Source organism: Macaca mulatta, chromosome 19 (genome assembly GCF_049350105.2).
Source record: "Macaca mulatta isolate MMU2019108-1 chromosome 19, T2T-MMU8v2.0, whole genome shotgun sequence".
In the NCBI taxonomy this organism is placed as follows: domain Eukaryota; kingdom Metazoa; phylum Chordata; class Mammalia; order Primates; family Cercopithecidae; genus Macaca; species Macaca mulatta.
The window spans coordinates 3066776-3078379 of record NC_133424.1 but is presented as its reverse complement, the minus strand read 5'-3'; the positions used below and the strand labels follow the sequence as shown (position 1 = coordinate 3078379).

The 11604-nt window shown below is 57.7% G+C and overlaps 1 protein-coding gene and 1 long non-coding RNA gene across 2 annotated transcripts; one reads left to right on the top strand and one right to left on the bottom strand.

The window, feature by feature from the left end:
• Window positions 1-21: 21 nt before the first annotated feature.
• On the top strand, window positions 22-6726 carry LSM7 (LSM7 homolog, U6 small nuclear RNA and mRNA degradation associated). The gene is made up of 4 exons (XM_015122421.3): window positions 22-56; window positions 140-230; window positions 3765-3836; window positions 6435-6726. Exons 1-4 carry the CDS (start codon window positions 51-53, stop codon window positions 6575-6577), a joined length of 312 nt encoding a protein of 103 aa, XP_014977907.1. The 5' UTR covers window positions 22-50; the 3' UTR covers window positions 6578-6726.
• Window positions 298-9938, bottom strand: LOC144336976 (uncharacterized). Its single transcript, XR_013409525.1, has 5 exons — window positions 9898-9938; window positions 3202-3360; window positions 1996-2417; window positions 1822-1905; window positions 298-1386 (listed from the first exon to the last, which is right to left on the bottom strand). It is a non-coding gene; the product is annotated as an uncharacterized LOC144336976 (long non-coding RNA).
• Window positions 9939-11604: the final 1666 nt, after the last annotated feature.

Below are 11604 nucleotides of genomic sequence, written 5' to 3'. Positions count from 1 at the left end.
GGTCACAGGGCACGGGGCGGTGTCTGCGAAGAGCCGCACGGCGCGACAAGATGGCGGTGAGCGCGCGGCGGAATCCGGAGCCGGGGGGCGTGGGGCTCGGGCCGCGCTCCAGGCCTCATGCGCTCTGCTTTCCCCGCAGGATAAGGAGAAGAAGAAAAAGGAGAGCATCTTGGACTTGTCCAAGTACATCGACAAGACGATCCGGGTGAAGTTTCAGGGAGGACGCGAAGGTGAGGCGGCTCCCGCCGTTGGCACCCCCCCTTTAAAATTTTAAAATAAACTCAGCAAGAGAGGTGATGAGGATGCATGCAGAGGCGCCTCTTTTATTTATTTTTATTTATGTATTTATTTGAGACGCAGTCTCGCTCCGTCGCCCAGTCTGGAGTGCAAGTGGTGCGATCTCAGCTCACTGCAACCTCCGCCTCCCGGGTTCAAGCGATTCTCCTGCCTCAGCCTCCTGCGTGGCTGGGGCTACAGGCGCCACCACTCCTGGTTAATTTTTGTATTTCTAGTAGAGACGGGGTTTCACCATGTTGGCCAGGCTGGTCTCAAACTTCTGACCTCAAGTGATTCGCCCGTCTCGGCCTCCCAAAGTGCTGGGATGACAGGCGTGAGCCGCCGCAGAGGCGCCTCTTTACACGCTTGACGCCGACTACCTTGTGCAGGCTTCCGAATTACGCCGGGAGGTAGGAACTGGTATGGCCATTTTGCAGGCGGGGAAACTGGGGCAAGGAGCGGGAAACAAACGTAACCCAAAGTCACAGTGGCGCAGCCGGTATTGGGATTTCCGGCTTGGCCTCCAGAGCAGTCCTGTGTGTCCAAGGACTGCCCCAGATCCCCACAGATCTCCCGGCTTCTCCTCTTCCTCCCTCTAAGTCAAGGTCTTTCCCGCACAGCAGTGTGGACACATTTGGGGCCGGATTCTCTGGAGTGGGGCCGTCCTGGGGCACTGCAGGGTGCTGAGCAGCATCCCTGGCCTCCACCAAGTTGTGACAACCTAAATAGCCTCAGACATTGCTTAGTGTTCTCTGGGGATAGGATCGCCCCCCGACCCCCAAGCTGTGATTGGGAATCACAGCTACTAAGGTCAGTCTCCACTCAGCGGCCAGAGGCACCTAATGAAAAAGAAATGGAGGCTTCTTGCTCCCTGCTGAAAAGCTCTGAGGCTCCCCGTTGTTTTGGAGTAAAATCCGAATCCATACTTCTGATTATGACTGCAAAGGGCGGCAAAAGCACAAGTTCCACAGGTGCTTGCTCTGGGAAGCCCTCCCTGACCCTGGCGTCAGGCCCCCCATCGTTCTAGGATCCTGGTGGCACCTGTCACCGTTTGCGGTTTCGTGCATGTTAACCTGATGCTTGCCTCTGCCTGCGACTCTTCCATGGAATCTAGTGAAGACAGGGCGAGCTCTCAGAGGGCAGGAAGCATTCGCATGGGCAGTGGGCTGGTGATGCATGCTGCAGCTCTTGGCGGGGCGCAGGGACTCACGCCTGTAACCCCAGCACTTTGGGAGACTGAGGCAGGCGGATCATATGATCAGGAGATCGAGACCAGCCTGACCAACATGGGGTTTTGTGAAACCCCATCTCTACGAAAAATACAAAAAAATTAGCTGGGCGTGGTGGCGCACACCTGTAATCCCAACAACTCAGGAGGCTGAGGCAGGAGAATCTCTTGAACCCAGGAGGCAGAGGTTGCAGTGAGCTGAGATCGCGCCACTGCACTCCAGTCTGGGAGACAGAGCGAGACTCCGTCTAAAAATAAATAAATCACACACACGCACACACACAGCAGAGAAAGGGTTTGCTCCCTGAAGGACTCACCTGATATGGTCAGGCTCACCCAGGGTGTTTCCCTCTAGATTGGCTCAAAGTCAGCTGGTTCAGGGGCTTAAACAGCTGCATAACCTAAGTGCAGGAGTGACGTCATGTCCCCTCAGAGTCACAGGCCCGAGCCCACACCCCGGGGAGGGGAACCTTGGTTAGAGACCTACCTACCTCAGTGCTCACATCTGTCCCCGTGAGGAGGGCTGGCTCACTGGTCAGGCTGGTGCCAAGGACCTGAACCGCTGCGTCTGACCCCATCTCATAGGTGACAAGTTTCATTTTGCAGGGGAGGGACTTGAGCACAGAGAGAGGGAGCCGTGGAGGTAGGAGCTAAAGCCTGTATGCAGGTGGGCAGACCTTCTCTGTAGAAGGCCAGACAGCAAATATCTTCAGCTTTGCAGCCCAGATGGTCTCTTGTCACAACCAGTGAGCTATGCCCGCAGAGCAGGAGAGCCGCCCTGGTCAGTGCCTGAGCGGGCGAGTGTGCTGGTGGGCCAGTGAAACTTTGGCATACAGAGATGAGCGGTGGGCCACTTTCGCCTCTGGTCGTAGTTCGCAGCGCAGAACGGCCATGGACAGGCTCACAGCCCTGCCTTGGGAGAAGATAGGCGGGCAGAATAATGCCTGGGGTGCCTGCTTCCTGAGATTGGTGGGGGGCATGCAGAGGGCAGCACCCTAAGGGGTGTGGGTTGGTGTCTGGAGGAAGCACCTGAAAGATGACAGGGGTAAGAAGGAGGGTAGGGAGCGGGTGGCTGTGGGACGCCCCTCAGTGAGCGCAGAGGCGGAACCGCTCCTGGGCCTGGGCTGGAGGAGCCTGGGGGGAGAGGACGGGAGTCCCGGACAGGGAGGGTGGGCTGGCCTCTGCTGAGGACACGCAGCTCCCCCTTCACCCTTCTCAGTGTCACCAGACACTGCGGAGCAGGATCAGATGGCAGAGGTCACCACCGGGTCAGAGAGCCCTAACCCAAGGTGCCAAGTTGTGACCTAAGGCGGCGAGGCTTGGGGGGTGGGGCAGGCAGCGTGGAGAGAGAAGCCACAGCAACCGCCTCAGCCCCCAAAGCCTTTGCACCCGGGTCTCAGAGCATCTCTCTTGCCCGCTCCCCGCAAGCCCTGAGCTGCAGGGCTGGGATTTGTTCTTCTGTATTCCGTGAACTCACTGAGGGACCCAGCACGGGTCAGGCAGCGCAGTCACCACCGCTGTCCCAGCAGAGCACTCCGTCTCCCCTAGAGGAAGCCCTGTCCCCATCAGCTGTCACTGCCTGTCGCCTCTCCGGCACCCACACATCCCCTCCCTGTCTCTGTGGATTGGCCTGTCCTGGACCTTTCATAGAAACGGGATCACACGCTGCGCGGCCTTCTGTGGCTGGCGTCTCTCACCGAGCGTGGCGTCCTCAGGCGCGTCCTCAGGCACATCCGCACCGCGGCCTGCGCCAGCCTCGCTCCTCTTCCCGGCTGGTGGTTCCACCGCATGCATGTGCCGCGGCCTGTTTTGCTACTGTTTTGGAGCGGAGAATTGTTTTTATGACTTTTAAATATCTGGAAAGGGATCAAAAGAAGACTGTCTCATGATGTGGAAGTGATACGAAATTCCCGTTTCAGTGCCTGTGTGTCGAGCTGACTGGCCACGGTTCAGCCACACGTGGACTCATCACCGAAGCTGCTTCCACCCAGGCAGCCCGAGCCAGCAGCTGTGACCGGCACCCTGTGGCCCACACGGCCAGAAGTGTTTGTCCTCTAGCCCCCCGCAGACACAGTCGGCTGCCCATGGTGGGGGTCACTCTGGAGGCGCCTGTCACCAGCCCCTCCCGGGAGCCCTCCCCCACCCTCAGTCCTCCATCCCTGAAGCAGTGAGCCCCATGCCTGGGCCACGCTGGGGCAGGCCGTGTACCCAAGATGGATCTCATGCCTTCTCATTTCTCTCCCCCGGTGATTTCTCCAAGCCAGTGGAATCCTGAAGGGCTTCGACCCACTCCTCAACCTTGTGCTGGACGGCACCATTGAGTACATGCGAGGTGAGTGGGGCGGTGGCTGAGGCGGGCAGCGGGATGAGGAGGGCAGTGGGGTGAGGGGGCAGCAGGGCAAGGGAGGCGGCCATGGAGCTGCCTGCTGCCTCTTCCTCCCTGAAACCCACAAAACCTCACTCTGAGGCACCAACGTGAAGCCTTGTGTTGGCCGATGGACGGGCTGAGCGCTCACCGGTCCTGGACGTCCTCACAAAGCTGGAAACTCCATTGTTGTGGGGCCTGGAGAGACGGGGAAGCTTCCCCACTGGTCTCTACATACTGACAGGGCACTTAAAATGCTCGCAGCACAGTTAGAGGACAGGCTTTTTAAATGTTGTATTATTTCAGTTTTTGTTAAACTGGTGTCGCGAGGGGCCGGGCACGGTGGCTCACACCTGTAATCCCAGCTGCTCGGGAGGCTGAGGCAGGAGAATCGCTTGAACCCGGGAGGCGGAAGCTGCAGTGAGCCAAGATGGTGCAACTGCACTCCAGCCTGAGAAACAGAGTAAGACTCCGTCTCCAAAAAAAAGAGATAAGCTGAGGTCTCACTGTGTTGCCCAGGCTGGTCTCAAACTCCTGGGCTCACGCCATCCCCCTGCTTCAGCCTCCCAAAGTGCTGGGGTTCCAGGTGTGAGCTGTGGCACCCAGCCGAGAGCAGCCTTGCTGTGGGAGAGCGAGCGTGCTGTGGGACCCCTCTCGGGCCCCTCTCCTCTTCTGCCTTGTTAATCCCCACTATGAACGCAGGGCCCCCATCCCCTCCCCAGAGAACACTCCCTCATTTCCCTGCCCCTGCTCGCTCTCCTCCCCAGTGAGGCCGCCAGGTCCTCAGACTCTCCCCGCTAGAAGATCCTGCTGCAAGTCCCCAGCCCGGCCCAGGCATCGGGGGGAGGCCAGGACTTAGAAAGAGACAGTCTTACCCCTCGGACCCATTGATACTGACACAAGATTTATTCTTGGAGCTGGCCACGGTGGCTCATGCCTGTAATCCCTGCACTTTGGGAGGCCGGGACAGGAGGATCACTTGAGCCCAGGAATTTGAGACCAACCTGGGCAACATACTGGGACCCTGTCTCTACAAAAAAACAAAAAAAAAATGAATTAGCCAGGCATGACGGTGCATGTGCCTATGGCCCCAGCTACTCGGGAGGCGAAGGCAGGAGGATTGCTTGAGCCCAGGAGGTTGGGGCTGTGAGCTGGGATGACGCTACTGCACTCCAGCCTGAGGGACAGAGCAAGACCTGGTCTCTAAAACAAAAATGTTAAAAACCTGGGCCCCGTGGTTCTCCCATGCCCCCACCAGCACACGACCACAGTAGTGAGGAGTTTTCATTGCCGTCAGCCTCTTCAGAGCTTGTCTTGGGCTTGCTGGTACTTCCCTGGGGTGCCAGCCCACATGATCCCCACGTGGGTCCCACCCACATGAACAGCCTCTTTTTTTTTTTTTTTTTTTTTTGAGACAGTATCTCACTGTCACCAGGCTGGAGTGCAGTGGCGCCATCTCAGCTCACTGTAATCTCCGCCTCCCGGGTTCAAGCGATTCTCCTGCCTCAGCCTCCCGAGTAGATGGACTACAGGCGCCTGCCACCACACTCAGCTAATTTGTTGTATTTTTAGTAGAGGCCAAGTTTCACCATGTTGGCCAGGATGGTCTCAATTTCTTGACCTCGTGATCTGCCCACCTCAGCCTCTCAAAGTGCTGGGATTATAGGCGTGAGCCACTGCACCCAGCCCAGCCGCTTTTTTTTTTTTTTTCTTTCTGAGACGGAGTCTAGCTCTGTCGCCCAGGCTGGAGTGCAGTGGCCGGATCTCAGCTCACTGCAAGCTCCGCCTCCTGGGTTTACACCATTCTCCTGCCTCAGCCTCCCGAGTAACTGGGACTACAGGCTCCCGCCACCTCGCCTGGGTGTTTTTTTGTATTTTTTAGTAGAGATGGGGTTTCACCGTGTTAGCCAGGATGGTCTCAATCTCCTGACCTCGTGATCCGCCCGTCTCGGCCTCCCAAAGTGCTGGGATTACAGGCTTGAGCCACTGCGCCCGGCCAATTTTTTTGTATTTTTAGTAGAGATGGGGTTTCACCGTGTTAGCCAGGATGGTCTTGAATCTCCTGACCTCGTGACCTACCCGCCTCGGCCTCCCAAAGTGCTGGGATTACAGGCGTGAGCCACCGCACCCAGGCCCCAGCCTCTTATAGGGTGAAAATTGGCCCCCTAGGGTTCCAGGAACCCTGCAGAGACCAGGAGGCCCGGGGTGCCTGTATTCTGGCTGGCCATCTGATAACCTGGTCCCCAGCCCTGGTGCCTGGGCTCCAGTGAGCTCCAAGACCCAGGGTAGCCGGCTGTCGCTCAGGCCTCCCTGTTCCTGTGGTTTGTGGAGTGAGGGCAGGCTGTGGCTGCTGTCTGTGGAGCTGTCGCTGGTCTCTAGGGGCTGTGGGTCTGAGCCATGGGAGCCGGGGACCTGCCCCGCAGAGTGCACCCCCTCTGGGGTCCCCACATGCTCATGGCACCCGCAGGGTGCAGGTGGGGAGGGCGGAGCGAGGGTCTTGTGTCGGTGGGAATTCTCAGAGGCCTCCTGGAGCTCCCTCAGCCCTCTCTGTCTGCTCCTTCCCAGACCCTGACGACCAGTACAAGCTCACGGAGGACACCCGGCAGCTAGGCCTCGTGGTGTGCCGGGGCACGTCTGTGGTGCTGATCTGCCCGCAGGACGGCATGGAGGCCATCCCCAACCCCTTCATCCAGCAGCAGGACGCGTAGCCGGGCCAGGGCTGCAGGACAGGCCGGAGCAGCTTGGTTCCCCACAGACTTGGCCGCCGTTCCCACCACGGTGCCACCTGCTGGAACGGAAGTGCTTTCCTTTTTGTATAGGTTGAATTTTTGTTTTCTTAATAAAACTGCAAACCTCATTGTGTTTGAGCCCCAGAATCTTGCTTTTCCCTTGACCTTCTGAGGAAACCTGTATTCTTGGAGATTGGACTCAGACCCTGGAGCTCATCAAATACCAGCCATGGTCCTTCCTGGGGGTGAGGGTTCACAGGTGACCAAGGCAGGTACAGGCAAGGCCGGGACAGGCGAGTCAGGAGCCTCAGTCCGATGAGGGGCTTGTGGAACCCCAGGCCAACCCCTGAGACAGCAGGAGCCGGGTGCATCAGGAGGGTGGGTGCATCAGGAGGGTGGGTGCATCAGGAGGGTGGGTGCATCAGGAGGGTGGGTGCATCAGGAGGGTGGGTGCATCAGGAGGGTGGGTGCATCAGGAGGGTGGGGTGCATCAGGAGGGTGGGGTGCATCAGGAGGGTGGGTGCATCAGGAGGGTGGGTGCATCAGGAGGGTGGGTGCATCAGGAGGGTGGGGTGTATCAGGAGGGTGGGTGCATCAGGAGGGTGGGGTGTATCAGGAGGGTGGGGTGTATCAGGAGGGGGGGTGTATCAGGAGGGTGGGTGTATCAGGAGGGTGGGTGCATCAGGAGGGTGGGGTGTATCAGGAGGGTGGGGTGTATCAGGAGGGTGGGTGTATCAGGAGGGTGGGGTGCATCAGGAGGTGGGTGCATCAGGAGGGTGGGGTGTATCAGGAGGGTGGGTGCATCAGGAGGGTGGGGTGTATCAGGAGGGTGGGGTGTATCAGGAGGGTGGGGTGTATCAGGAGGGTGGGGTGTATCAGGAGGGTGGGTGCATCAGGAGGGTGGGTGCATCAGGAGGGTGGGTGCATCAGGAGGGTGGGTGTATCAGGAGGGTGGGTGCATCAGGAGGGTGGGTGCATCAGGAGGGTGGGTGTATCAGGAGGGTGGGTGTATCAGGAGGGTGGGTGTATCAGGAGGGTGGGTGTATCAGGAGGGTGGGGTGTATCAGGAGGGTGGGGTGTATCAGGAGGTGGGTGTATCAGGAGGGTGGGTGCATCAGGAGGGTGGGTGTACCAGGAGGGTGGGTTCATCAGGAGGGTGGGGTGTATCAGGAGGGTGGGTGTATCAGGAGGGTGGGGTGTATCAGGAGGGTGGGTGTACCAGGAGGGTGGGTTCATCAGGAGGGTGGGTGTACCAGGAGGGTGGGTGTATCAGGAGGGTGGGGTGTATCAGGAGGGTGGGTGCATCAGGAGGGTGGGGTGTATCAGGAGGGTGGGGTGTATCAGGAGGGTGGGGTGTACCAGGAGGGTGGGTTCATCAGGAGGGTGGGGTGTATCAGGAGGGTGGGTTCATCAGGAGGGTGGGGTGTATCAGGAGGGTGGGTTCATCAGGAGGGTGGGGTGTATCAGGAGGGTGGGTTCATCAGGAGGGTGGGGTGTATCAGGAGGGTGGGTTCATCAGGAGGGTGGGTGTATCAGGAGGGTGGGTGCATCAGGAGGGTGGGGTGTATCAGGAGGGTGCGTGTATCAGGAGGGTGGGGTGTATCAGGAGGGTGGGGTGTATCAGGAGGTGGGTGTATCAGGAGGTGGGTGTATCAGGAGGGTGGGTGTATCAGGAGGGTGGGTGTATCGGGGGGGGGTGTATCAGGAGGGGGGGGTGTATCAGGAGGATGGGTGTATCAGGAGGGTGGGTGCCTCAGGAGCCGGGTGCATCAGGAGGCTGGACCCCACAGCCCATGCTGCTAACACCTGCCCCCACTGCTGCCCCCCTTGTGAGGTGGACTGGTCACCTACAGCCAGCCCCCTCTGGGTTCCTTCCCTGCTCACAGCGTGTCCTGAGGTTGGGTACAATGGTTCTCACCTGGAATCCCAGCACTTTGGGAGGCTGAGGCAGGAGGATCTCTTTGATCCCTGGAGTTCAAGACCAGCCTGGGCAAAATAGGGAGATCCCATCTCTAGAAAAAATGTATAATTTTTTTTTCTTTTGAGAAATATATATATATTTTATATATTTTTTTTTCTTTTTTTCATTCTTTGTTGCTCAGATTGGAGTGCAATGTCGCGATCTCAGCTCACTGCAGCCTCCGCCTCCCAGGTTGAAGTGATTCTCCTGCCTCAGCCTCCTGAGTAGCTGGGATTACAGGTGACCATTACCAGGCTTGGCTTTTTTTTTTTTTTTTTTTTTAAGATGTAGTCTCACTCTGTCACCCAGGCTGGAGTGCAGAGGCACGATCTCAGCTGACTGCAACCTCTGCCTTCCTGGCTCAAGTAATTCTCCTTCCTCAGCCTCCCGAGTAGCTGGGATTACAGGCACCCGCCACCACACCCAGCTAATTTTTGTATTTTTAGTAGAGACGGGCTTTCGTCATGTTGGCCAGGCTGGTCTCGAACTCCTGATCTCCAGTGATCCACCCGCCTCGGCCTCCCCAATTGCTGCGATTACAGACGTGAGCCACCATGCCCAGCCCAGGGCACGAAACTTTGAAATGAGGCCCGAAGACACTAACAGAATGCTGTGCAGGCCGGAGAGGGAGAGGTCAGCTTCCTGGGGACACAGATAGAACTCCCCAGATAATAGACCAGAACGAACCTGTTCCTCTCAACCATTTCTACCCCAGAGAGCCACTCTGAGCTGCTTGGAAAAGACTAGAAGTAACCCAGCTGCCCATCACTAGAGGATCTGCTGGAGGAGTCCAAGACCTCCAACCAACTACAAAGCCACTTTTAATTGTATCTATGTATTTATTTTTAAGAGACAGGGTCTTGCTCTGTGGCCCAGGCCCGGGTGCTGTGGTGTGAGCACAGCTCATTGCAGCCTTGACCTCCTGGGCTCAAGGAATCCTCCCACCTCAGCTTTCCAAAGTGCTGGGATGACAGGTGCACGCCACTGCACCTGGCCTGCTTTTAATATTTTAAAAGGAGAAATTTAATATTTAATATTTTACATTCCACATTACATTGAAAATTTAATATTTTACAAAGAGTCAGAGAAGAAAAACCCGGTTACAGATAGGGAGGCACAGAGAGATCTGGAGAGAGACAGGGAGAGGCAGAAACAGCGGCGGAGACATAGAGAGGGAACCGGCAGAGAAATGAGGACACAGCGGCCGGCCCGGCTTGAGACACTGGATCCCCCCAGGCCTCCGCCCTCCTGCCCTGTACAAATCCCCAGCCCCAGCGGGTCCCGCCAGCCAGCCCGCCGTGCTGTCTGCAGGCTGCTCCCGACCCTGGCCCAGACTCACCCTTTCAACTCCCTGCCCATGGTCAGCGCAGCCCTCGGATCACTGTGTGGGGGCCGCGGCCTTTGGCCCGGGAACCAGCTTTGCTGCCTGTGCCCACTGTCACCACGGCCCACGGCTTCCGGGTGCTGGCCGAAAGCCCTCGGGTCTTGCCCTCGGAGGCCCCACTCTGGGAGACATTGGTGGATAAGACAGATGGGCCCGTCTCGCCCCGACACCAGCCAGAGATCCTCAGGGCACCACCTCACTGCAGGTTCTGGAGGCTTCCAAAGGAGGACGGGAGCTGGACATTGCTGATGGTCAGTCTGGCACCTCCCTGACCCCGCTGCCTTCTCCAAGGTAGCTCTGCTTCACAGAACCCTCCCCCAAACCCTCAGGCAGGTCCTTTTTTATTCTCATTCACGGATGAGGTGGCTGAGGCCCAGAGAGGTTAAGCAGTTTGCACAGGGTAACACAGCCAGAATCCTAGCCTAGGAAGTGGGCTGCCTGCTGCTCCATCTCCCCCACCATGCCTTTCCTCTGCCCCAAGCCACCGGGGCTCCCAGCCACCCCCATCTTGTGGGCACAGAAACGAAGTCCCAGTGCCTGAGAGAGGCAAAGAGAAAAGGGAATGAGGCTGGGCACGGTGGCTCACGCCTGTAATCCCACCACTTTGGGAGACCAAGGTGGGTGGATCCCCTGAGGCCAGGAGTTCCAGACCAGCCTGGCCATCATAGCAAAACCCCATCTCTTTTGGACTTTTAGTAAAGTCCAAAAATTATCTGGGCATGGTGGCAGGCGCCTGTAATCCCAGCTACTCAGGAGACTGAGGCAGGAGAATCATTTCAACCTGGGAGACAGAGGTTGCAGTGAGCTGAGATTACGCCATTGCACTCCAACTGGAGCGACAGAGCAAGACTCCGTCTCAAAAAAAAAAAAAAGAAAAGATAAAAAAGAAAAGGGAATGAACGCGCCGTGGCCCCAGGAGCTGGGAGAAAGCAAGTCACCATCGGCCTCACGCCGCAGGTCCATGCCTGCCTTGAACGACCGAGGAGAGGCCTCCCTGCGCCTCTGGAAAACCCGTGCAAGGACCCGGACAGTGCTGTGTAGCGTGGGACCTTCTGCCACAGAGGCCCATGCTGCCCATCGCCACCTGTTTCTGGGTCTCGATTTCCTGCCTGGACTTAGACGAGGACATGGATATGAAGGGAAGAAGGTTTGTAAACAGAAGAAGCTGTGCCCACGAGGAGAGCTCCTAGGGTTCAGGAATTGCTGGTTTGAGCCTGGGGACCGCCCAGGGTGAGAGAGGTTAGCAAACCCCTAGGGCCCGGAGCTGTGGCTCACACTTTTTTTTTTTTTTTTCTTTTTTTTTTTTTTTTTTAAATAGCCACGCACTGAGGAGAAAGAGAGAGTGAGAAAAAAGAGAAGGGGAAGGAGAAAGGGAGGTGAGAGGGAGGAAGGAAGTCAAAAAGGAAGGAGAGAAAAAGAGAGTCGCTGTGGCTCACACTTATAATCCCAGCACTTAGGGAGGCGGAGGCGGGAGGATCACTTGAGCCAAGGAGGCCGAGGCTGTGATGATCTGATTGTGCCACTGCACTGCAGCCTGGGTGACAGAGCGAGACCCTGTCTCAAAAAGAACGCTTCTGGGGGTCCCAGCTCCATGGCCAGGGCTCAAGCTCTGGGGATCTCACCAGGTCCCTCCCACTCTGCGCTTCCCCAAAGCCCCCACTG

Bases quoted from the DNA above. Each gene is read 5' to 3' on its own strand.
- LSM7 (XM_015122421.3), top strand. The intron at 231-3,764 runs GTGAGGCGGCTC...GATTTCTCCAAG, and splicing joins GTTTCAGGGAGGACGCGAAG to CCAGTGGAATCCTGAAGGGC. The intron at 3,837-6,434 runs GTGAGTGGGGCG...GCTCCTTCCCAG, and splicing joins CACCATTGAGTACATGCGAG to ACCCTGACGACCAGTACAAG.